Source organism: Symsagittifera roscoffensis, chromosome 2 (genome assembly GCF_963678635.1).
Source record: "Symsagittifera roscoffensis chromosome 2, txSymRosc1.1, whole genome shotgun sequence".
Lineage (NCBI taxonomy): Eukaryota > Metazoa > Xenacoelomorpha > Acoela > Convolutidae > Symsagittifera > Symsagittifera roscoffensis.
The window spans coordinates 6,404,557-6,431,652 of NC_087063.1; the positions used below are offsets into that span (position 1 = coordinate 6,404,557).

The 27,096-nt window shown below is 33.4% G+C and overlaps 1 protein-coding gene across 3 annotated transcripts; it reads left to right on the forward strand.

Moving 5' to 3' along the window:
* Positions 1-10,296: 10,296 nt before the first annotated feature.
* LOC134840200 (ankyrin repeat and SAM domain-containing protein 4B-like) lies at positions 10,297-26,553 on the forward strand. 3 transcript variants are annotated; one of them, XM_063855923.1, is made up of 8 exons: positions 10,297-10,636; positions 10,888-11,033; positions 11,345-11,443; positions 22,661-22,951; positions 23,286-23,489; positions 24,636-24,769; positions 25,767-25,940; positions 26,214-26,553. In XM_063855923.1, exons 2-8 carry the CDS (start codon positions 10,897-10,899, stop codon positions 26,456-26,458), a joined length of 1,284 nt encoding a protein of 427 aa, XP_063711993.1. In that variant the 5' UTR covers positions 10,297-10,636; positions 10,888-10,896; the 3' UTR covers positions 26,459-26,553. The 3 variants fall into 3 exon arrangements, with proteins under 3 accessions (XP_063711993.1, XP_063711992.1, XP_063711994.1); XM_063855922.1 differs by having other exon boundaries at positions 10,297-10,562; positions 10,805-11,033; XM_063855924.1 differs by having other exon boundaries at positions 10,297-10,562.
* The last annotated feature ends 543 nt before the right edge of the window (positions 26,554-27,096 follow it).

The window sequence follows — 27,096 nt, forward strand, 5'->3', positions numbered from 1 at the left end:
AGAAAGCAAGCTCCGCAAAGAGAAGAATCAGCGGAGAAAAGTTCAAGAAGAAGCAAGCCGGGAGTAAACAAGGCAGGCAGACTTAATCTAAAGCAAGTGTGTTTCTTGTAAAAAAGATAGATACCGGATGACGACCAGCGAAAGCGCAAGACACGCTAGGCTGATCTATCTTTGAACTAGTTGTGTTCATTAGAAACATCGATGAGGCCGTTCGTTTGTTCATGTAGAAATGAAGATTGCCGGATGACGACCAGCAAAAGGACGCGACAAGCTAGACGTAACTGGCCTCGAAGTAGGTTTTTTGTTTGAAACACGAAGGATACCAGATGAGTACTAGCGGAAGCATAACGTAAGCTAGGCAGAACAAGCTTCGAGCAAAGTCTTTTCTAGATAAACCGCTCAAATCTTGCGCGGTTTTTGAGCGGTTTTTTTTTTAGATAAACCGCTCAAAACCGTTCAAACCGCTCATTTTGAAGCAAGATTTTGAGCGTAATTGTCTAAAAAAAAAAAACTCAAACCGTTCAAATCTTGCTTCAAATTAGGTAAAAAAACTCGACTCGGGAGAGACGAAAGATACCGGATGGCGACTGCCAAAAACATGGGATAAAAGAACGGGAAATAGCTATGGAATTCAATGGCGCCAGAAACAATTTTAAAGAACTTATTTTTTTGAATGGGAACTTCAAGTAAAATTCAGACACAATAACAACCCGCCCCGAGCGCCCATGATTTCTAATTGATTATAATGAATTCACGAGACAAAAATAAACCATTTGATTCCATTAAAAACGTTAAATTCAGACCACAAAATTTATTTTATTGCCCTTAAAATTGATTATTTCTGAAAAAAAATAATCCATTATAATCCATTATAATCCCTAATGTTTGGCATTGATATCGATTTTTTTTGCCTAGATGATTCATTAAAATCGATTAATTTTGAAAGCATAAATCCAATATAATCCCTTTTATCGATTATAATCCATTTTAAAATCAGAACTTAGTTTGACAACTAAAAAGGACATGGCTTACTTGAAACAAAGAAAGACATGGATTACATTTGCAAATTTCCAAAATGTGAGTCATGTCTTTTTACTAAATGCTATAACTGAATGTCATACCCTAAAGTTTTTTTCTACTCTCCCCAACTATAGAGGTGGGAGGGGGTGAAAGGGGGGATGTAGTCAATCATTAACCCCCTTCACAAAAATCTACTAATAAATAATAACCCTTGTTCAAGCATGAGGGGGGTGAATGGCGAATGTGGTAAAGTAAGAGAGGGGGCAAACGGTGGGGGAACGAGGGAGTGAACTTGGAGGGTGACGTTTTCAAGTAAATTGGGGGAGGGGGGAGGGGTTCAATCAACACACCAAATTCTACCATGAACTAGTTCATCCTTCCTACCACCGTTCGAACCTTACCCTCCCTCCTTCTGCGAAATGAAGCGTTTTACTGAGATGAATTGAAAAAGTAGAGGCAAAAAATTAAAGAATTGTTTCGTGAAATAATACCTTTCATGAAACGTAATACCTAGCAACTGCACTAACCAGGAAAAAAGTTTGAAAAATTTGTAAATTTCATGAATAAGTTCCCGAAAAAATCATTATAATTGATTAAAAATGGTTATAATGGATTATTTTGGCATAAAAAACATTCGGATTATAATCTTTTTTAACAGATTATAACCGATTATTTCGTAATTTTATAGATACTGACAATATTTTGACAATATAATCGATTAAGATCCATGTGTGCTCGGTGCGGAAGTACAATAACGTTGAGTTTCCCATAATTGTAGTTTTGCAGGGATGTCTAAATTCTTTTTTGTGCAGTCACGTCTAATTTGCATGTCGGCATATTTCCTCCGACCTTATGTGTTTGTTTGTTTAGTCTTTCTTTGATCATTCTCGGCGTACAATTGTTGCGCTGAACAATAAGAAATAGTTTTACCAAAACATTAAATTGCCCGGATCAAATTAATATCCTCTCCCCAATTAGACCAAGTTAAGATCCTCCACCCCAGCGTTGAATTTAAATAAATTTTGATAAGCGCAGCATGTAAAAAGCTTTATTCTGATTGGCTGAAAGTTCGAACTCAGAACCAAGTTAACATCCTCCCCCCTAAACTGATTGGGGGGGGGGGGGGAAGGCTGTTAACTTGGTCCAAATGACCTTTTTGTGGAGTGGTTCTTGTTATATTGGAACTCTGGTCGTTTCCCCTTTTTTGATATTGCTTTTAAATTTGAAACCTCAAGATTCAGTGCGCTTTTTATTTCCTTGATTTCCAATGATGTCAAATTTTTAGTGATATACATAAAAGACTCTATCAATGAGTGAAAAGCGGTAACAACGGTAAAAATTGCAATGAATAGGATCATTGAAATTTTTTTCCTGTTCTGGGTTGTGTTTTGTACTATTCTTTTTTACTAAGGTGTTTGCAAAGGAAAAAACCCAACAAAAAAACTTCAAGGTATAATAATGAGTTAGGACCGAAGTGTAACTCATAGAGTAATTTCGGATAGGGTACACCGTCTGCTCGTCACGCTATCTTATTTTCGGCCGGATAGATTCGTGCAACTTCTTAGTCTAATACCGATCCTAATCTTACTCTTATACTATCTAGTCTCAGGTTGTTTAACTAGTCTCTGCTAGGCTCAATAGATCTAGGGTATACTGGTTTATTGCGGCTGCTGAAGTGCTCGGGAGAGTCCAACTAATTTCTAAGTTAAATTCAAATCTCTCTGGTGCTGAAATTACAAGTAACTTCAGCACTTACAAATAAGTGGGTTGTTAGTTAGATGGATCATGATTGGTTAATATTAAATACTTTACATTGGTAAAACATTTAATTTATCCAATCATAAAATGTAGTTTAGATCAGGTTCCACCCATCCGGGTTTTACAGAGTTTTTTAGAATAGTTCTTCTGCAATTCGAAGGATGGATGATGGACGTTTGTTTTTGGCGAACATCATAATTTTCTTCCGTTTCCTCTTTTGTTAGGGAAGTTCCAGGAAGCTGGAGTTAGAGACATAAGACGTTGTGTCTTCTAGTGACAACGACTACGTCTTTGCAACAAACTCAAATCTGATTTCAGAATGGTTTGCTATGTCAGGTTTTTCTGTTCTGCGTGGAGAACTTCTTTATTTCTTGGGCTTTCTAAGAGAAATGGTATTGTCCAAATTTTTTCTTTGGGTTGTTCTTTTTGTATATTTTGATAAATGTGGTTTGTATTCAAGCATTTTGTTTTGGTATTTTTATTGGTTTGATCTGTAGTGTTAATCTCGTTTGTTTCTTGCGTCGTTGGTGTGGAATTTATGGGTGTAGTGTAATAATTTTGAAGAAATTCTGATTGATTTTCATATATGTGTGATGAAAAGGGTTGTTCATATATGACAGATTCATAGTCATTTTCGACTTTTATCATATTGATAGAAAGAGTGTTTTCAGTATCACTTTCTGAATCTGATGATGTACAGTTTATTTGATTGAGTTGTAACGTATCAGTTACTGTGTCATCAATACCTGGAGGGTCTGATGTTGTTTCTGGGTTAGATTGTACTTGATTGATTTGTCTTTGATGTTTAGGTGTACTACTTCTGTGGCGATTATTAGAATTATTATAGTTATTATTATTCCGGTGTGGTGATTGGGAATAATTTCTATAACGATTATTATAACTTGGGTGTCGATTTTGTGAATTATTTCGCGATCTGTTTTGGTAATTATTGTTTGGTCTGTTATAGTTCGATCTATTATATGAGTTATTCCTTGATCGATTGTTCGGGTAATTCTGGTTTCGGTTGTTTGAATAACTTCTATTTCGATTATAGGAGTAGTTTCTATTCCTATTGTATGATGAATTTCGTGATTGGTTGTTTGGATAGTAGTTATTTCTTGATTGGGAATTAGATCTAGAAACAAATCGTTGTGTGTTTGAATTTGATCTGGAGTAGTTATTTCGACTATTTGGTCTATTGTAGTGATTTTGTGATGAATTATACGTGTTTCTTCGTTCTGGTGATCTTCCTCTATAACTTGAGTTATATGGTGATTGATTTCTTGTATAATTTGTATTGTTCGGGAGTGGTTTTCCTGAACTGTTGTTGCTGTGGACTGTTTTGTTCGGTAGATTTTGATCTTTTTTCATGTATTGATAGAATGATTTATTTGGTTCTTTATATTTTTGAGGTTTATTTTGATTATCTTGCTGTTTTTGTCTACATTCGGAAATACTGTGTCCGTATCGTCGGCAATAATTACACCATTTTTTGAAAGATGGTTTGCCTTTAAAGTTTGGGTTCTTTTCGTAGATATTGAGTATTTCAGTGATTTTTTCAACGAGGTCTGTCTCTGATTCCTGTATATTATTAATATTAGTGGGAGTCGTTTCAATTCTGTTAACGTATTGTAATTTCAGATTTTCCGTTTCTTCTAGTTTCATCGTGATTTCTGCTTGTTCTAATTTGTCTACTAGTTTTCGAAAATCTAAATCGGGTTCTCGAATTGAAGAAGGATGTGATGCTCTCTTTTTTATTGCTATTTTCCTTAATTGTGGTGTTAAGGTCATCATTAAGATTTCTGTCATCTTTGTGTTTTTATAGTCATGTGTATTTAATGAATATGCTTTTCGAACTAGTGTTTCGATTCGTACTGCTATTTGCTTGATGGTTTCGTTTGGTAATCTGCGAATTTCATTACATAAAACTCTTTGTTGTTGTTTGTTTCTTTCGGAGTCAAACATTTTTGAAAATTCTTGTGTAAATCTTTTCCAGTTTGATTTTATTTCTAGAGGTAATACTGAAAACCATTTTTGGGCTGCGCCATCTAAGGTTGTTTGTATTAACGCTGTGCGTCGATGTATCCAGTTTTGATGTAGTGGCGTATTAATTGGTTCAGGTCCAATATTTAAAATCAGGTTTGCTGTTACTGCATTTAAATAATCTTCTACAGAGTATTCAGGGTCTGTTCCTGTGAAAACCATTAAAGGTTTGTTTGATGTTATTGATGATCCACCCATAAGGTATGGATTCATTGTCATTTGTAATGATTCTGCTGCATTTGGCATTTGAGAAAAATTCGAAAGTTGGTTTCTTGTTATTTCATGTTGTTGGAGATAATATGGGAGTGGTATTTCATTTTGCATTTGTGATGGTTGATACGAGTGTGCAGTCATTGGATCTTGTTGTTGAATTGGTTGAAAAGATTGTGTATTAATTGGATTTTGTTGTTGAATTGGTTGTTGATTTTGTGCATCTATTGGTTGTGGAGAAAAATTTCTATGATTTGTACGTGTTCTCTGTATTCCTTGTCTACGATATTCTTGAGTATTTGGTGCAAATATATCTGGTTGTAAGAAATCATCATCTGAGGATAAATAATCCATTTGATAAGATGTCTGTTTTTTATTTCTATTTTGTTGAAAAAATGGGTAATTTTCACTGTGATCCTGTGGAGGATTTGTTTGGAAATTTATTGAATTAGGTTGGGTCATTGGGTTATCCCAATTTCGAGATCTTGTATATTGGTTAAAATTTCTTTGTGGTTGATTATATGTTTTTGATGGATGTGTATAATTATAATTATGGTCTGCAAAGTTGTTTCTAGTGAATGTTTTGCGTGTTTTTGGTGGTATTGTCATGGGTCTGTATGTTTGGTAATCCATATGTGAATATTTAGGGGCAACCGAAGGTTTAACGGTTGATTGTAAGGTTACCTGTGTTTGTGAAGGATTTGTATTTCTTGGTGTTGTTAAATTTGGGCGTATTGGTGAAATACTTTGTTGTGTAGTTGTTGTGTGTACAATTTCTTCATTTATGAAGTGTGATGGTGTCTGGATATCTTGTTGAGTAAGATTCCTAGTTCCATTGAGGTTTTCATTGTGTATAACTGTAGAGTTTAAACTATTATTTTGTGTATCGGGTAAAAATGTATTATAGTTTAATGGTGTTGCATCAATTGTTAATGGTATTACTCTTACATAATCTCTTATGTAAGATATTGTACCTATTGCTTGACTTGAGATTGATTGTGGAAAGCTTATAAATGCGGGATGAGACCATTCGGGGTCCCAAACATAATCTGATTGTTCTGTGATAGCGGTATCATCGTTCGAATTTTGGGGTCTAAAATTTTTTCTTGCTTGTGCAATTAAATCAATATTGTGTGTGAAATAATCTATTATGAACCATGCCAAAATTTTTTGTAGATCGTGTTTTGTATGTTGTGAAACGTCGTCTTTCGTGAAATTTTCTTTAATGATGTTTAAATAACTAGAGAGTAGTGTGATTTCATGTCGTACTCTTAAATGTTTAGATGTTTCTGTCGGTGAGACATTTGTTATTGGGATTTCGTTTTCTAATATCGAAATATAACTATATATTATTGCGAAAACTTCATTGGTGAATATGGAGTTTGCTCTTTGTGAGTTATGGTATTGGATGCTTTTTATATATTCTGAAAAAACTTTTGAAAATTCTAAATCAAGATCGTCTGTTTGAATTGTATATTTTCTATTATTATGGTTTGGTGAGGTGAATTCTATGGAGTAGATTCCATACTGTTGTGTTATGTTGCATATATCTTTTAGATAGTGATCTATGATTTGTCTTTTGATTTTTACATCGGGGAACTCTGTTTTACATGGACTGATTCCGGGTTCAAATAAATTTACGAGTAAATTTTGACAAAATATGTGTTGTCCTCTATCAGTATCTGCGTCTACTATAAAAGGAAAGATTTCATCATCATCTGGAGTTTCTTCACCTGGGGTGTGCGTTGAACTCATTTTTTCGTTCGATTACTGTTAATATGTAATTATTAATGTGTCGAATTGGTTGATTCCAATTGTATAAATGTACTGGTTTGTGTTTGTACTGCTTTTTTATTCTTCTTTTTCCTCTTTGTGATGAATTTGAAGTTGTTTCTGAGTCAGAGAAATATAATTGATCGTGAATTGGGCAATTTTTATCTATTGATTCTTTTAGTTTGTAAAGTTCGTCTAAACTGTTGGTTTCTGATTCTGAAAATGCGTTTCGATTTTTTGAAAATCTTTTTCGTGTTATTTGTCTTTGTTTCGTTATTATTTTTCTTTTTAGTGTTTGTCGTTTTGTTCGAATGTATCCAACTGTTTGTGTATGAGGTGTGATTACAAGGTCGTATTTTTTGTTATCTATTTCACAATTGTGTAAAACGATTGTTTGTTTATTTCCTAGGTTTTTAAATGACATAAGGTTTAGGATGACGGATGCAAAAGGTTGTTAAATGATTTCTATTTTCCTAAACTGTTAGTTCTTACGATTTTTTGGTTAGCTTAACCTGGGTCTGTTTGTTCAGGGTTGGAGAGAAAAGTATATCGATTCCGAAGAATGATTTTTTACTTTCTCGTGGCTAGTATAAGTTAAGGTGTTAACTTACTTAATCTTACTTAGGGGTAGTGATTGTGTTCAAGGGTTGGAGAATAGTAAATCGATCCACAAGGTTCAGGTATAATTAGAACGCGAGTAGTTCGTTAGATACTATTTTAAACTTACTAAGTCTAAGATTTATCCTGGGTCTGGTAAGAGGGGGGGTCAAGTGAAGGATGAATAACCGAAGTTCTTCACTGTTTATCCTAATTTGAATGATTAGTTTTGTTTAAAAATTTCTATTAGTCTTAGGTCTTTAGAAAGGGTTGGGTAGTGAATCGACGTTTGAGGTCGTTAGACACTAATTAAGTGGGTGGGGGAGAACAAAGTTGTTCTGTTTGATCCAAGGATAAGCCTTGATGATCAAATTTGAAATTTAATTAAGTAGAAAATGATTTAAGATCCAAGGATAAGCCTTGATGATCTGGTTTTAAAATTAAGTGAATTTAAGTTTTAATAAAATTTTAAATGTGTGTAAAGGAAAGATTTAGTGTTTTGATGATATTAGTGGGTTTATGATTGCTGTTATGTTTTAGATGATGAAGCTGGAACAACAGGATGATTTATGATTACTAACCATTTATTGTCATGCTACTAATTTTTATTTTTATTTTTCAATAAATATTTTTCAAACATTTTTTGTATAATACTGCAGAGTTTTAGGAAAACGATCTTAGATCTTTTTATCAATCGTTATTGTATATTAATAAATTTGTTTAGCGCCTGAAATGATTTTGAAGAGTAACTTCAAGGTTTATGTTTGCAAATGAAAATCTAAATTCATTGCAAGTAGTATTCGAAATATAAAAGTTTGTTCTGGCTTTTGCCGAACTATCATATAACTATACGGCAAGTTTCTACTTTGTCGTATGTCGTCTTTGGTTCGAGGTCTTCTTCCAATTCCGGGTAGTTCTGTTATGGTTCGGAATATTGGCTCTGATCTATTGAGTCGTAGAGACATTTCGATTAAATTATTGTCGTATAACATTTTTGTAAATGTTTTTGTCTAATTTCTAATCTATTTTGGTTAATTCTAATCTATTAAGGTCTTGTTCGAGACTTATGGTCGCACCAGATGAGTTAGGACCGAAGTGTAACTCATAGAGTAATTTCGGATAGGGTACACCGTCTGCTCGTCACGCTATCTTATTTTCGGCCGGATAGATTCGTGCAACTTCTTAGTCTAATACCGATCCTAATCTTACTCTTATACTATCTAGTCTCAGGTTGTTTAACTAGTCTCTGCTAGGCTCAATAGATCTAGGGTATACTGGTTTATTGCGGCTGCTGAAGTGCTCGGGAGAGTCCAACTAATTTCTAAGTTAAATTCAAATCTCTCTGGTGCTGAAATTACAAGTAACTTCAGCACTTACAAATAAGTGGGTTGTTAGTTAGATGGATCATGATTGGTTAATATTAAATACTTTACATTGGTAAAACATTTAATTTATCCAATCATAAAATGTAGTTTAGATCAGGTTCCAATAACATCTGATTGGAAACAAAAGTATTGATTTTTTTTAATAAAAAAGAATTCCGGATGACAAAGCTGAAAACTGAGCCGTTTTTGGTCCAATGTGTTTTTCTAGACATCGTATTAATGTTTGCTCAAGTATCACCTTGTGTGTTGCCATCAGGGGTGGGTCTAGAATTTTCTCAAGGGGGGGATGGATTTTCAAAAGTTTTATCAAAAATTCCGACTTTTTTTTTCCAGGTCGACCAAATTGATTATTCGAGCTCACCTAAAGCACTAAAATAGACGCTGTTTTGGCCAAATTTTCTGTGCCGCAGGCAAACTTTTGAAAAAACAGGTCAAAAAGCCGTTTTTGGGCACTTTTTGGAAAACTTTGACAAAAACTCGCGTTTTTTTGGCGCCTGCTCCCCTACAAAGTTAGTATATATTGGCGCCAAAGTCGCCTTTAGAAAAATGTTAGGGTCTGTTGGCCAAAAAATGGACTTTTTAAAAAGTACCAAAGATGTGTATTCCACAAGGACGGATCTATAGTTTTGTCAAGGGGAGGGGGGCGGATTTCCAAAATAAATTCAGAAAATTTGTCGACATTTTTTAGTCAATAAATTGATTTTCTGAGCTCTCCAAATCCAAAAAAGAACAGGCTAAAATGGTGGTCTGACTTTGTCCGTTTTTCTATCTAATTTGCACTAAATGCACCCTTCAATGCCTTAGGTAGATCCGACTTAGCTCTACTGATCACTCTGATTTTTTAACTCATTGATTTTTGAATAATGAAGAACTAAAAGAAATGATCAAAAAAAGTTAATGATTTTCATGTTTCTTTTATTAGCGCTGCATAGGTGGATCTAGGATTTTCTCGAGATGAATTGAAAACTTTGTTGACCTTTTGAAAATTTTGAAAATTTTGAATATTTTGTTGACCTTTTTCTAGGTCGACCAAATTGAACTTCCCAGCAATCCCAGAATACTATAAAGGTCCTGCTTTGACATAAATGTTCGCAACACAGACAAACTGTGAAAGAACAATTCAAAAAGCCGAATTTTTTGACCAAAAAGTTGCGTCTTTTAGGTGCGCGTTTCCCGTCAAAATCAGTATAGTTTGGCGCTGAAGGGAGTCGTTAGAAACTTTTTAGGCTTGGTCGTCAAAAATGGATGTCAAAATTAATACCAAAGGGGGAACCTTTGGTTGGTGAGGGGGAGAATCCGAAGAAAATCATCACTTTAATATTTTTGCTTTTTTTTTGCTAAAATGCCTAAACTGCAGCTGGTTATACTTGTTTTTGTTTCAGCATTGAACTAAAAACGATGTGCTGTTTGAGTTGTGTCTGTTTTTGCAGGTGTTTTTGAAATTCTCGAAGCGTGAAAAGTATTCGCGTGATTTTGTTAGAACAAATTTTGGTTTTCTTTGCATAAATAATGCTGTTATAGGTACTCTAAATGCTATTTATCAATCCGTTATAGACATCTTAAATCTTTGATACAAAACTGGAAAATTTAGGATATAAAATAGAAAAACAATGGTTTGCGAACAGAAAACTGTGTGTTGATAAAACTTTTTATTACTTATTAATTTTATTTGAAATTTATCGAAACCTCTTCTGATTTTTGCTATCTTGAACGTCTGAGAAGATAAATCTTTCAGAAAGCGGAACTAGTCGGACGGACCTTCATAAAAAATTTCAAGTAAGACGTGGCACTTACTGTCATCGGCATCTGAGATTATTGATTTTGTCCATTAAAAAACAAGACTCTACTTGGTAAAATAGTTTTTTTTTCACATCTTTTCTTTTTCGTGTATTTAAATAAGCAAACTCGTAATTTTCATTGTCAATATTTGGAAAACTGATATTTTTTAACAGTTTCAAAGAATAAAGGTTTGTCAAGGATAATTCAAACAAAACCAGATCAAAAACATTGATTACCAGGACGTAGGAGAAAATTCATCGAAACAGTTTGAAGATTTTTTAACCCGAAGCTTGATTCAATTCACTTAACCACTTCTAATCAGTTCATAGTGATGTTTCGCAACTGGAGTGCACGCTCCTCGCGTCTGTCCGCCTCGCACTCATCCGTTCACGAGGTGGGATCAGTGTTCACCGCAATGCACGATGCAGCAGCAGTAGGTGCACTACCCGTGCTCAATAAAGCCTCGAGGTTAGATTTTTACCATATTAGAAAAGTTTACACAACAGAAATTTAATTGCCGTAATGTTTATTCCAAAATCGACAAAAGGTCAGTTCAAAAACTCAACTGCCAAAAAACTGCAGTTTTAGTTTTTTTTTTATTTTAAGTTGTTTTTGATTAAAACAATTTTTAAAAATTATATTTTGTTATGGTTTTCATGGGAGAGCTCAAAAAATTTTGCTCGGCGACATTAAGTCACTTTTTGTTATGAAAAAAATTACGTTTGATTAGCCAGCCAAAACTTGATTTAATTAAAATAAAAGAACTAAAATTGCTTTAGACAGCAACTTAGCAAAGAAGACAGCAACGGATGCACTCCTGGATTGGTAGCCGCAGAGAAAGGTCAACTGGAAGCACTCAAAGTCATCCACAAGAGAGGGTCAGTAATTATTGTTAAACTTCAGGACCTTGATTTCTCACTTCAGATAAGTCACTTTCCACTTTTTGGTTCAAATTAAGAACCTGATTGGGTATTGCACAATGTCACACGATATCAAGCGTTGTCATATCTCGATAACAGACCTCAACACACAGTTCATTTTACACATGTATTTTAAATACTGTTTTTGATATTCAGATAAAATCAAGAAGCTTTATACATAAAGCCTCTTGCTTTTGTCTGAATATCGAAAAAAATATTTAATATCACGGGTGGATTTAGGGGAGAGAGGCGGTGCGGGGGCGGACGCCTCCTGCCATCAAGAATTTGATCACCTGCCGACCCCAAGGGTCCCTTTTTGTACTATTTTGAGATATCCTTTTTTGGCTGATGGATCCTAAAAGTTTTCTAAAGGTCAAAGCTTTCAAAAATATACCTCATAAAAACGCCTGGAAAAAGGATGAAAAAAGTGCCTATACATATGAAAGTTGACCTACTACTTTTTTTCTACTTTTCTACTCACTTTAACTAACACCGGTTTTGATACCCACTGTGATACTTTATACTATGTCACAAAAAAATTACAATGTCACAACCCGTTCTAAACTTCATTTCGATTATCACTTCTCACTTTGTATCATTATTAAACTTAAAAAACAGATTAAGACTTTTCTTACAGAGCAATTTGATTACATTACAAATCCCTATAAAGGATTTTGTAAAGCTTTTCTAAATTATTAGTCGAACCAAGTTCGAAAATTAAGGAAAACAGGTCTCTTTATATCCTCGCTTTTTTCAGTATCCATCTAGATCTTTGAGACTAAAGAAACGAGAGCAGGACAGAATCACTGGAAAACTAAGGAGTTGTAAGAATTTGCACAGTCAGAAGATATCGTGACAAACAGCTATTGTACTTTATCTCAAACTACTCTATAAGATAGCCTCTTGCGTTCATCTCAATATCGAAACAAAGTATTCAACACGAGGATTTTTCTAAAATCAAAAAAGAAGTTTATTTAGTTGACGTGTGATCAATCAAGTTTAGTTTACAAGAGAGCAAGCAAAAACACAGGGTATTTAAAAAATGGACAGAAGCGCATATGTAAAACAACCATATAAAAGTTGAAAAAAGTAAGGAAATAAAAAAATCTGTCTGTCTTGTTTTTTGAAAAAAGCGCACGAATACTTAATACACACACAGACACGCACACACACAAACACACACATATATACAAACGCTTATCAATTGCTTGTTTACTGGCAGTCATTTCTCAATTGATTATTTTGAATTAGAGTTAATTATCTTAACTTTATTCTTTAATGAAAATTTAAGGTAATAGTTTTTTTTCTGCTGAAAATGTTAAACCAAAAATGCTTATGAGTAAGCTTTATAAGCTAAACCTGTGCTCTTTTTTTGATGTTTAATTTTCAGACTTTTTATGCTTTTCCGCTCATGATAATTCTCAGCCTTCATTTGTCTTTATACCCGTTTGTTTGACTATTCGAACGATAATAATTATCATAATAGACCCAATAGCTCATAGGGGACAACATTTTGGATTGCATTGAAAAATGTTACGCAGTTTTTGACATCATAGGTAGACCTGCATAGAACGAAAACGCTAATCATACAATTCCTTAAGCTGAGCTTATGAAAAAACGCTAAAAATACAAACTTCATAGATTTATGCTAAACCGGTGTCAACATGTGTTAAAGAATTTTTTCTTGTTGTGGCATTTAAATCAGCGTCTCATCATAAATAAGAAAAGAAAAAAGTTTCGGCATAAGAAGGCTATTCAAACACTTTCCAAATATGGATAAAAGATATTACATAAAAAAAATTCATCATAATCATTTCTAGTTGAGATGTCGAAACACAAGTCAAGTACCAGGGCAAAGGAGTGAGAAATTTTTAAACAAGCCTGCATAAAATTTTCAAGATAAATTGGCAAGAAAAAAAGGTAATTTCTATATAGAGAGTCGTTGATTTGCCTTGATTAAGGTAATTGATATTATAATAAACAAAGTATCCGCAAGACTACCTCGTCGTATTGCTCTTTTGAGAGCCTACAGCTTTGTAGCAAAAATATTTGAACAAAGTTCGATGATGAAGCTCTTTCGAAACATTTTTTCAATCTTGATAACAATCAATTGGGTTGATTTATAACAGCACTTTACTTTTGTTGGTATAAACTAACGCATATGTTATCATCAAAATGAATTCTCAAAAACTATCATAAAAGGCATGAAATCTATTTTTAGTTGAAATGTAAAATCGTATGCCAGAGACGGTTAGTAAAGAGTTAATGAACGCTTGTTTTTTGAGAAATTTTATCTTTTTGAACTGCGAGGAAGAAACTTGCTGAAGACTTGTGGATAAAAAACCCAGAATGATAAAACTGGATAAATAGGTAAAACTTTTCATCCGTCGTCAATTCTGAAAGTTGAAATACGCATTCGTAACTGGGAGTTGAGTTAATTTTGTTTTTGCTTATCAAACTGTTAGTTTCTATCAAACAATAATCAATTAATATAAAAAACATCGAAGGCCAAACCAAAGGACAAAAACTCAAAAACTCCCTGAAAAAACTACCAACTAAAAATAAATATAACCAACTGACAGTTGGAAAAAAGAGTAATGAACACGAATGGACAGAAAAAAAACGCTGATTTATTTGGAAAAGTTTTAACTTTCCAATTGAAAAAAAAACAGCTGCAAGATTTTTGAATTTCTAGAACATTTCACATTGGGCGCTTTTGTGATAAGATGAACCCAACTAGAGAAAACTGGATCAATAGATAATATTTTTATTCCGCTGGAAATCTTGAAATTAATTTCCACTTTCGAAACTAGAAATTGTTCACGTTTTTTTGCGTCTTTTCCACGTTCGTATTTGGAGAGTGGTTTTTACGTCCCTTTCAGCAGATGAATTTCAATTGAACAGGAAAAGGGCATACATACCTAAGTTCTTAGTAGTAGTTAGAACATAGTTGAAAGATTACCAAGGGAAAAAGCGCCCGGCATGCGAATGATTTCTTTTTTCATTCATGCGTTCTAATATTTCATTTTTCATTCATGCCTTGTCATGAAAAAAACAGGTGTGAAAGAGCAAAAACATACTCTTCCATACCATACATACCAAAAAAATTGCACATATACCATTAATACATCAATATGTATGAATGCATTTCTGTAGTTATTAGATATTTTGAGGACTTTTCCTGAAAAAAAAATCAACAAGACCTATATAAGAGTCTTCGCTACGTTCATTACTCCTAAAAAACCAGCAAGTCCTATAAAAGAGTCTTCATTACGTTCATTACTCCTAAAAATTGATCAACACCTATAAAGAGTTCTCACTACCTTCAATACTCTGAATTACTATACATATGACAGCCTCCCCATAAATAACGTTCACAGAATGACAAAAAATCAACTTTAGTTCATTAGGATTTCTCGGTATGTTGAGTAATAATTTTACGCTTTTTTTTGAAATGCAATGAAAGTTTTCAAAGTTATTAGGCTCATTCTTTTCGAATTCTATTTTAACTCGCTCACGGAGTTTTGTAAACTACATTAGTGCTCTATCACTTTTCCGAATATTTTGAAAGTTATTGCAGCCACTAAAACCCAGCTCCATGCTTTGGGTGTAATTTTGCCAGTGTAATTATCTCCGGCGCCATCATCTCCAACTTTTTGGGAATCTGCATCATTCTTTTTACCATCTTCAGGTTTTTTCCCACCTTGAACAGGTTTTCCGTGACCTGCTCTGCCACAGTCTTCTCTACATTTTATCCAGTTTCCTGCCCCTTTCTCGTTTCCGCAGTTTTGATAGCAGATCAGATTTTCGTAGCCAGGGTCCGATTGCCCTACTTCCTTGGCAACCTAAAAGGAAACACGTTTTGAAGATTACTTCTCAATTGGCATAATTCTCAAATGGCATAAAAATGAAAAATTTCCCAAAAAACTTAAATATAATACAACAGTAGCATTGGAAAAATCGAGAACAACTTTTTCGAAAACAAAAAAGTTAGTTTCATTATTATACCATTTGGGAATTATGCCATTTGGGAAATTACGCAATTTTTATAGTTAAAAAATGTGGCTCTGAAAAAACTCATAAGACGTTCAAATAGAAAAGTTTTCAGCCATTGAATTGTTTTGTTTCTTTCTAGCAAAACACCAAAAATTCAAGGTTTTTGTTTTTTTTAGGGGAATTGTAATTAATCAACAAAGATCGCAAAAATTCTCAGCACGTCGGTCATTTCAGAAAAAAAAAATTGGTGATTCTTTTTTCGAGTAAAATACAAAGTTATCAAGCAAAATAAAGAGTATTCCAGAGTATAAAGTATTTTTGTTCAATCCGAAAAACGATTGTCACACAATTTTCATCAATGCAAAATTGTTTATAATAGATTTCTTATAGGTTTCTGTGCGTATGGTTACATATGGAATTGTATGATATTTTTTTTCATTAACTGCAAACTGCCCACCATATACTTAATGTCAGCTGTCTTTCTGGCTCAAGCTGCTCTAGGCTTCAAGAAAGGCTCACATTATGTGCGTTAATAAAAAAATGAAAATTATTAAATTTTTTTTGTACTGTTTTTTTTTGTACTCAGGGAGAAGAAAATTTTCTCTAGAGTTCAATGATCTGCGACCCACCCAAAAGATCCCCCAGAATATCTACAAACGCCAAAAAAACCAAGTTCAATTTTAGGGGGCGAGGAGCAGTTTCGGAAAAAGAAAAATTATTCAAAACTAATGTTTTGTATGAAATTAGCTTGAAAATTTTTGACTAATCACGGTACCTTTCAACTTTTTTGAATTTTAGTAAGCTTGGCTAATTGATTGGCTCGATCAAGAAAATGAAAATTTTAATTTTTTTTTCACTTTTCTTCCCTCCAAGAAAACACTAGATCCGTCCCAGGTTCTTTTTTTTACTGTTATTTATTAAGATCAATTTAGTGAAATTTTGCCAATTCATCAAAAATTGAAAAGTGAAAGTAAACGAGTGAAAGTGTGCTATCATATGATTTCATACTTTAAACCCGGGATGACCGAAACTTCTTATCATACAATTTCCATATATGAGAAACTGCTTGTCATACAATTCCATACGTACAGAACATTGTATGAAATCTCTATGATAATGAAAATTGTATGATAGATGTTTTTCCATAAATCAAAAATTTTGATTTTTCCTTTCTAAATTTAGTTTCTGAAAAACTTTCGGTTGTGTTTGCAGCCGAACACAATTGACAAAGAACTTGGATGCTCAAAACACCAAAGGTTGGACGGTTTTTGCATTTACAATGCATAAAAAACGACCTGAGTTCGGCTGTCTTTCACAATTGATATAAGAAAAGCAACAAACTTAGTTTGTGGTAAAATGTTTTAATGGTGATCATTTTAAATTTTTGAATTTTCAAATTATCAGACATTGATCAAGGCATATATAAACACCCCATACAAAGGAAATAGGAATTTTCAGCGTTTTTGAATAAAGTCAAAAGAAAATAAAAGCCAATATTATTGTAACCAGGGCTACGTTATGCACAAAAAAAAAATTTGCATGCAAAAATTTTTTTTTGAAAAATGTTTATTTGCGTACGAAATTCGATTTGCGGTTGAAAAAAAAAAACGAAAAATTTTTGGGCCAAATTTTCAAAATTACTTGAAATTTTTTTGTGGCGCCATCAAAAAAATGCCAGTCATACAATTTCCATATATGGGAATTGTATGATAAGCATTTTTTTCAAAAAACGAAAACCTCGATTTTTTTACCAGACTGTTTTATTAGAATCAAACAGCCACAGAAATAAGTTTGTATCTTTTTTCAACCATTTTTAGAAATTGTATGACAAGCATTTTCCCCCACACTTGATGCAGGGAATTGTATGATAAGCATTTTTGGTGTATGGGGGTCAACCCGGGAAGATAAGAAAACTACTTTCCATTACTTCTAGTCTAAGAAAACTAACTTTTCCGAAGACACAAGCCCAGTTTTTTTGCTCAGATTGACCGCGCTTTAGACAGCCGTTGATCAACCCAAGGTACTGGTCCTCGTGTTGTCTCATATAGCACATGTCGATATCTGTTTTTTTCATACCACAAGCTCGTTGAGCCGCATCGAACAGTTCTCCACAGACTTTCTTTATTGGAACAGGACTGCTGTGCATTGCGCATTTTTCTTCTCCATAAACTGCCACCAAAACAGACACCAGAATAGCTGAAATAATATTTTTGCGTCAATTTTTTATGGTTAATTAAGACGACTGCTCAAAACTCTCGGCTCTTTCCATTTATCAATTTCTAGTTCCTCTGTGATCAATTGATGGCCTTTCCCTCTTATGATAGAAAACTCTTACAGAGGTCAATTTTTTTTAAAAACGAATTTACGAAAAAACTGATTGACTATGTATAAAAATCATTTTGACATGCACTTTAAAAATGTCTCGATGGAATTTTATTGAGAGAAATCAAGCCATTGAAATGCTAAGAAAAATTTATCAAAGTCAACAACAACAACCAAGTTTCTTTTTCGTTACAATTCAGCTAATTTGTTGACGATGGCCCCAAACTGGGCAAAAAACTGTCATTTTGATCGAAACAAAAAACTGATCAAAATTTTGAAAAAAAAACGTTCGAAATTTCAAAAAAGCTGATGGACTGTACAATATGTCCAAACACAATATACTGAGTTCTTAGCAGCTACAGTCACGTTGTCTTCGCCCGTATCAAAGATAGTTTTTCTACAGCTGCAAAAAGCCAGATTAGAATGGGCAACTAGCGTTTTGAGTTGAAGAAAACCTTTTTGGGCCAGAGTACTATTCTCGAACAAGTTTCGGTTCGTTTTGAAGTCTTACGATTGGAGAGTTCTTGGGTATAAAGTAAAAAGATCGCGTCTGAACTCAAAAAAAGTTATCAAGTATAGATGAAGACAAAAATAGCTTGATGATCAGGGCTAAAATTTCAGCTCATAACAGATCAACTCTGAAGGCCTGAAAACACCAGAAAAAGTTCTCTTATTAAAATTTCAATCATTTCTTCTAAAAATGCGAAATGTGTAAAGTTTTTTTATCAAGTCAATGCAAGTCCTCATACTGCCCAACTTATCAATCAGTTTTTAGGGAAAAAGGTTATAAAACATCTTTTTCTAGCAAACAGTCCGTACCTCAACCCAATAAAACGTCTTAGTGATTAATTAAAGAGCAAAATTGGGCAAAAAACCGCAATTTCCTAGAGAACTGCACCTTCTTGAAATTATTCACCATCTTGATGTTTGGGTGAACGCACCTCAAAGTTTAGTGGCGTATTAAAAGGTTAAACTGGTGATTGAAAGAATAAAAAACAACTCGTTTGTTTTTAAAATTTTTCAATTGAAAAAATTTATTTGTTGCAGTTATAACGTCGCCCATTAGTTATATTATAAAAATTGTTTCTTGAGTGTCTAGGCAAAAACTTCTGATTGAGAAAAACTTTATCGCTAAGCAGGCACTATCCAGCCAAAAGTTGCTCTGGAAAACTGGTATTTTATTTTGCGTGTTTTGAACAATTTACTCCAATTTGTTCTGCGGTTAATGTGTCCTTCTGGGAACGAGCCAATTTTTGGAGAGAAAAATAACGATAAAAAAGTACTTACAGTATTCAACAAATCAAGCAATTTTTTTTATACAACTAAGTTTGTTGTATGTTCTGTCTCAGTTTTGTCCTCAATAAGTTTTATCCACTTTAATGTTTTATTAGTCGGAGATATGGTCGCTTGAAATCCAAAAAAAAAAACATTTTCATCAAAAAAAAACGTTTTTTTTTTATCTCACAAATAAAAGTTTTCAAATGAAAGGGATTTAAAACTGCTTCTTATTCTTTTAAAGCTCTTGATACCACTAGAGGAATGAAAAAGAACTTGAGAAAATTTTCGAAATTTTTTGATATATCTACTGTATAGCAAGTTTTGCATCATCTAAAATTATCAAGGCTGAAGTGAGCTTTTCCAAACCTAAAATTTGGTCAAACAGTTTCCATTCTGCTCAAAATTTGTTGCTTTCACTATCGAAATGAATTGATTTCAAGCACAAAGATTTTGTTCCCAATATATACTGGGCGACCTTGAAAACGCATCCACAAGAATTTTGTTAAATCTTTACTGAAATAAAAACGATTAAAGAAAGTGTGAATTTTTTTAAAAGAACGCTTTTGAAGCAATTTGAATTTAACTCAGCTACTAATTTAAACTTGATTGTTTTTTAATATTGATTTTTTTTGCAAGCGTGAAAGATTTAAATATTTGATCCGAAAAAAAAAATTACCTTTAAGGCTCTTCTTTCAGTTTTGTGTAGTTTTTACCTCAAAATGGCGTGGTTTTTCCATTCTTGAACTGTGATTGAAACAATGTACTAAAGCTAGCTCTATGAAATGAGTCAGATAAAACTTGTCCTTGTGCCATTATTCGCTAATATTTATGTTACTTTTGCAAAAAATATGTAACTGAAATATCAGGCACTTGTAATATTCTGTTGGTTTTCTATCGGAGCAAGCATATGAGTTTTGCGAACTTGAACAAACTCCAGTTTAAATTTTGTTTGCTCATTAAAAACTGCTTTTGCTTTCAATGTCGCCCAGTATGGTTTCAGTTAGTCTAATTTGGTTTTGTCTCACCTGATGTGAAACTCATCTGCATTTTATCTTTTTGATAGCTTATTTTTTGAACTATTTTATGAAACTACTTGTTGTATCAGAATGACTTCCATGAATTGATTGTGAACTATTTTATGAAACTACTTGTTGTATCAGAATGACTTCCATGAATTGATTGTGAACTATTTTATGAAACTACTTGTTATATCAGAATGACTTCCATGAATTGATTGTGAACAATTTTATGAACCTAATTGTTATATAAGAATGACTTTCAAGAATGAAATTTCTAAGGTGTTCCTCCAATCGCAGATAAAATTGCTGACTTTTAACTTGATGAAATACAGATTGACTGATTCTTTTAAGAAGCGAAATAAAGTAAAAGTAGTTAAATTGAATAATTTGAATACTTTTCGGAAGCTTTTTTTGTAAGTCTTAACCTATTTATAATCCTCTACCGTAAGTTTCCCGAAACCCCAAGCTGATTGCTTTAGCATAAATCGTCTAGCCATATTAAAAAAAAAATTGGAAGATTTTGCCTGAGCTTCTTTTTTTGAAAATACTTTGAGAGCGGGATATAATTTTTTGTGTGTACAAAACCAGAGATCAGCGGCACAAAAACCGCCTCTCGCACAAAAAATCATGTAAAACAAATAGCCACAAGAACTGAACTCATTTGATACTTTTTAAATAAAATGGTGATATATTACAAAAGGTGGTAATCCTAATTATAGTGCATGTATTAAAATTGAGAACTATAATGCGTAATATAATCATTTCATTTTCAATCATTTTTACATGCTGCTAAGATAGTTTTTGTAAATACAGTACTCTGCCAGATGAAATGTTTTTCAAAAACTCAAGTTTTGCTGCATTTTTTTGCCAAAAAATTTGGCTTTCCAAATTAAATATACATATTGTGCGAAGTATAACAAAAACCGATCAAGCTATTTAACTTTCAATTACCACCTATTGTAATATATCACCAATAAATTTTTTTTGTAATGATAGATACATATATATAATAAGACTTCCAGTTGACTTTTGCACTACATTTGATGATTATGTCTAAATTCAAGCAAGTAAAGCAGCAATCAAATTATGATTGTTAGTTGATAATTGGTTTTTTTTAAAAAAATGGCGTAACAAAACTCTATCTAAAATGTTGCGTAAAATTATATATTTTAGAGATTTTGATTAAAAATTTGCTTTATCTTGCATCAAAAAAGTCAAGAGAAAGTATATTTTTAATTTTCAAGGTAGATGGGTCTTTTACTCAACCATCGAAAATCTTTGTATTTGTATGACATTGAAGCTATTGTACTGCCTTTTATCGGAAAAACTGGTTTTGACAACCATATGGTTTTTTAATGAAAAATTGTTAAATGAGTGTTTTTCCATCGATCTCGAATTGCTATTAGTTCAATCATTGATATTGATTCAATCACTTTTTTTCTCCAACATAATGTGCGAGAAGATGTGCTGATTTTATTTTATTTTTTTTTGCAATTTTTTGAAATTTTTTGAAAGGTTATACGAAATCTTAACGTTTTTTTTTTCAGTTGAATTTCGTAACACATTAAAAGATTTTGTCTAATTTCCAGCGAGTAAAGCCATCAAGTTATGTTTGTTATTTGATATTTGGTTATTTATTCTATGGAAAATTATTTTTATTGAAAATTCGGCTATTGAGCGGTCATTTAAAAAATCCAACTAAAACATTGTGTTGAAATATATGTCTTAGAATTATGGTCAACAATTGGCTAGATGTTTTGTTGGTAATTTGCTTATGTTCATTTGTGAAAAACAACATTAACAATTAAAACGAATGACAACGCTCTCAAAAGTCGGACTAGATTTTACAAATTGAAAAATTGATTTTTAGCTTTTTTATTTAAAATTAAATATGTTCGGAACAATTTCGTCCTATTTGCACAACAACAAGCTGGTTTCCTTTGAATTGATTTATCTAAAAGCAAATGAATAATCAATAATTCTCATCAGTTTTGGGCTAGTTACATGCAATTTTACTCCAGCACATACAACTGAACCCATCTATAGAAAAGCTCGAAAAACTTTTCAATCTCACAGAAACCAGCTCAAAAATGGATGGTAAAATCTATCAAACCCTGAAAAACATTACAATGAAAATGTCCTAAAAATTGTAAGTGGTGTTTGTCTTCAGGCTTACAAACCTTAAGCGGTCAGATATTTGTATAAATTTTTTCAGGTAATAATATGTTTTCATTCATGAATTACAGGAGAAAAAAAGTTAAAGCAAATTTACACTTTCATAGAAGGTGTTTTAAGGTAGCTTTTAACGTTTTTTTACGTTAACTTATAGCATACTTGACCAAGTTTTCAGGGCAGTAAGCGTTTTTTAAATTTATTTTAAAATGCCGTCAAACAGTTTTTTTTCGAAAGTGTTATCAAAAATAGCATGTAATCGGCACGCGTTCTATATAGGTACTGATAATATATAGCTACTGCATAATACGAGTAGTCTTGCTTTAAAAATAAGTTTATGTTGCTGAAGTAAAAATATCTACTTTTAAAAAAATTGCTTTATTTTCAGTGGTAGAATCAGCAAACCCGACTACTTCGGAAACTCGGCTCTACATTTGGCCGTCAAAAACGACAACTACAGCTGTGTTCGGTTTCTGCTGTATGAAAAACACACGTGCAACCCCTTTGCTTTAGACGACCAGGAAAACACTCCTTTGGCATTAGCTAGAATAGCCAAAGCGACTGAGAGTGAGAAAATACTTGAGAAGTTCGAGAAGAATCTAGAAGTTTCTGACCCCAAGAAGTTGAAACGATTGATAATCAGTGCTGCGAAAGATCACAAACACAATAAAAAAATGAGGTTCAAATTTCTGTTTTTTTATTTACATATTTACCAGGTATACTGAACTATAGTTTTAACCGTATAAATTTGAAAACTAGAGTTTTCAAATCAATAATCTTAACCAACAATAAAAGATTTTTTTCTAAAGTGTGAAATTAACAAAATATCAAAAATTACCCATTATCCCAAAAGTTTTGTCACATTTCTTGTCACTTCATATAAATTTTAAAAAAAATTTCCATTCGATTTGAGAATTTTGACCATGATTTATCAAATCCACTTTGTTCTTTATTTGTCTTGTTTTGAATTCTTTGAAATGAGAGTTTTGATTTTTTGTTTTTTTTTTAATCAGGGAAAACCGTCTGAACGGGAAAGTGAACAAACTGAAGCGTGAAAAGAACTTGATGAGATTGACTTCTTCACGCAGTTTGGAATCCATCAGCTATGACAAAAGTGGAGAGAAGTTTCTTCTCTCTCCCTTAAGTTCTAGAACATTCGAGAGCAGTTCCCATGTGTCCGAAATGTCAAAGTTCAAAAACAGATTCAAGTCGCCAGTGTACGTTTTATATCCAATCAAAAAACAAGATCTTCAAATAAAAATATTTCTGATCATTTCAATATAAAGTTTATACTTATCTAGGCTCTTTTTCGATTTAACCCGCAAGTATTCATTAATTTTCTGGTGTACCGAGGGAATTTACAAGGTTAAGTGTGAAAGATAAATTTATTTTTCATGGTCTAATCACCCGGCATGCGTAGTCAGCCATTCTTACGCTCTTACCCCCCCATCCCCACCTGCGAATTTGTATAGTTATTTTTTTCGTTTTGCATTGTTTTCGATTAATACAAAAAATGACATGATATAGAATCAGATTTGACCTTGTAAAACAGAACTGTTCTGATTTATAAGGGCAATCGCTGTTATACACCACTGGTTATAAACTTATACCCGCTTTTTTGGGTAGTTTTTGAATGTCCTCTTTTTGCTTGTGAACTGTGAATTGCACTTGATATATGTGCACCGGAAGAAAAAACAGGGATCTACTTAACAATCTCCCCCCTATTGTATCTTTTAAAGAATCTCTGCCCAACCACCCCCCCCCCCCCCCCCTATTGTATCTACTAAAGAATCTCCCCCCTTTCTTGAAGGGGGGAGATTGTTAACGTTGCTGCTCTGTTTTTGGATCTACTTAACAATCTCCCCCCTTTCAAGAAGGGGGGACGGGGAGATTCTTTAGTAGGTACAATAGGAGGGGATTGTTGAGTAGATTCTATGAGTTTTAAATGAAGCTTTGTATGATTTTTGTCTGCGTTTTTTAGCTTTAAAAATTTTCCAAAGGTGTAAAGAAGAAAATCGACAAACTGATTTTTCTCAAAAAAACTTTTAAAGAATAATTGTTCCATTTGCATGCTAGTTGTTACTAGTGCTCTTCTTTAAGACCATTCATCCACGGGGGAAGGATCAACGCAAGAGCTGCTCAGCTCATCACTGCGAACCGCTGTTGTGCCCCTGTTTAAGAACTACATGCATTTTTTTGGTTATTTTTCTGGGCTGAGTAGTGTTGCTTCACCCTCAAGCAACGAGCACGGATCATGGTGGGCCTCGAACATCCGACCTTTCGATTGAGAGGCGGAGACGTAACCACTTCACTCCGCTCCGCCGCTTCTTTTCGCTTATAGTAAATTCGTTTCATTGGGTTAGGTTGGCCAGGAAACAGCAAGACCCGGGCTTCTTCCTCTCACCCAATCAATCCTTCCAGAGTTCCTACTCGGAGGTCAGCTTGCCCTTGACCTCCTCCTTCATAAACTCCTCAAGCAGTCACAATTTAGTTCAAGGTCAGTTTTGGAGAAAATGTTTTAATTAGCGTTTTATAGTTCTTCTTCAATCAGTTAATTGGTTTATATCATATAAAGTACATATTGTACATTTAAACGCCTGTGGGTTCCGGATCTGTTAATTGAAAACTAATTTAACTATCTTCTCGCTTTCAAGAGAAAGTGGGCTTAAATCAGATTAAATCAGCTAGTTTTTGACCAATCAGAATGCAGCAAAATTTGTGAGTTCTGAATACAAATTTCTCGTGCAATTTGAATGATTTTATTTGCAGGGTGAAGTTTCTTTGGTAGATACCGTAGAATTATTGTGAAGAAGATCCAATTGAAGTCTTTGAAATTGCTTAGTTCAATTGCTTATAGTGTAAAAAAGAGGTTCTGTTTGGCTAAAAACTCAAAATTAAAAAAATATAGAATTATATTAAGAGCAAAAAAATTGCAAAAAGGAACCAGGATTGCCGGTTACTGTGCAAGTAGCATGGTGTGATAAAAAGATCTGAATGAAAATAAGAACTGGGCATATTTGACAGTCATAGTAAAAAGGCCATTCAGAAAACAGTTTTTGAAGAAATTTGACTAGAAAAACGAAAAAAAAATTAAAAAAAAATTTTTTTTTGCAGAAATTTAACTTTTGTTTACAAAATGGTGCTAAAAACTCCAAGAACTACTTTTATTTGAGTACAACTAAATTTTCACGGCTTAAAGAAAGCCCAAATAAGCTATTGTAAGCCTAGACGCTCACCCCAAATTTGTTCGAAATTAGACCAAAAATCTAAAAATTCAAACCGGTTTTTTCTCGACGCTGTGAAAATGTATTTGTATTTTATGTCGTTTGAATCGCAATTGAAAGGCTTTAATATGATATATCACTCGACCCATTCCGATAATTGCTTGTGGTACCTGATTTTGCGTGAAAAAAAAACTAAAACACATCCGAATACAAAGTTCTTCCCCATTTTTCAAATGGTCGGAACAAAAAGTTGAAAAACTGTGCTTCAAGGTCGTCCTGCAGTCGGTCCAGACTTGGCCTCCTCGTTGTCGCAAATAGACTTCGAGTCATCTCGCTCCGAAATGGCAACAGTAGCAAACTTCGAGAATGCGGACCTCAGTCCTGGCAGCTCAGTAATGGAAGTCGAAGACCCATTTGCGATGTGCCAAAAACCGGAAATTAAAGGTGACAGATACATCTTGTTAAAGTTTAATTTCGATCATCTATCTTATGCTATTTTATCATAACGTAACCAGTTTATAATCATCTCTTTCCAACTAATATTTTCATCAAATCACAATGTAAATCAGGATGTTTTAGGCGTTTTTATGCTTTTTTGGAAAGATTTGACACCCACCCCCCTAAATCTGCCCCTAAGCAAACTTTCTGTTCAAAAAGTCAGTCTTTTGTTTATTTTATTTGCAGATAGAACAAATTTTAAGTATTATTAATTTTCAGATCCCGGAGATTCGGAACGACTCCGGTTTTTCCTCGAAAGTTACGGTCTGGGAGAAATATATCCGACCATGTTGAGTCGTGGGTACACTTACGAACGGGTCACTTCTCTGAAACCAAGCGAGTTCCATAAATTGAAGATCGATAATGCAACTGCTAAGAAGATGTTGTGTGATGTGATTTCAATGAGAGACAATTTCCAACAAGAGATGAAAGCTCATAATGATTTAATTGACGTGAAATTGTGAACAGGTTTTCTTGGTCATTCATTGCTACGACTACTTACTCAACTGGTTTTAACAATAAAGTTCAGAACAAAAAATATTTCATGAGCTTTAAGAATTCAGCGGCTATTAATTATAAATTTACTATCGTTTTTTTAAATTCAATGATGTATTATAGAATGTATTTTCTTCACATTTCCATGATCGGAAGCTTTTGTAAATTCCGTGGAGTTTCGGAAGCCCGGAAACTCATTATGATTGGGTATAACACCAAAAGTATCGGTCCGAAGCTTTGAAGTTACAAAATTTCGTTTTCCTCTCATCGCTTTTTATTATTCCGATTTTCGATACGAAAGTAACGGAGTACTTGTGCTCGGGGTGAATTTTTTTCTTCTGACAAATTTCGACAAGTAACTAGCCATTTTATTGGAATTTCTTAAAATAATTCGCAAGGTTTTATTGACCTGAGATTTGAAAATTTGACCTGAGTTGACCTGAGAAAATTTGAAAAGATATTTTGCCTGTAGTCATTTTTCGTAATCTTACGAGGGTTTAAAGATAGCCATCTCGGCCAATTTGGAACAATTAACGCGCAATATATTTCGCGCTTTTAACGCGTAAGCGGAGGGTTAATCCGTCTTAGAAAATGTTTCAAATTGCTT

What these genes read in the sequence shown, in the direction of transcription:
- LOC134840200 (XM_063855923.1), top strand. Translation starts at nt 10,897, where the DNA reads ATGTTTCGCAACTGGAGTGCACGCTCCTCGCGTCTGTCCGCCTCGCAC. An exon ending in AAACACAATAAAAAAATGAG is followed by an intron (nt 22,952 to 23,285) that starts GTTCAAATTTCT and finishes TTTTTTAATCAG; the next exon opens with GGAAAACCGTCTGAACGGGA. An exon ending in CCAAAAACCGGAAATTAAAG is followed by an intron (nt 25,941 to 26,213) that starts GTGACAGATACA and finishes ATTAATTTTCAG; the next exon opens with ATCCCGGAGATTCGGAACGA.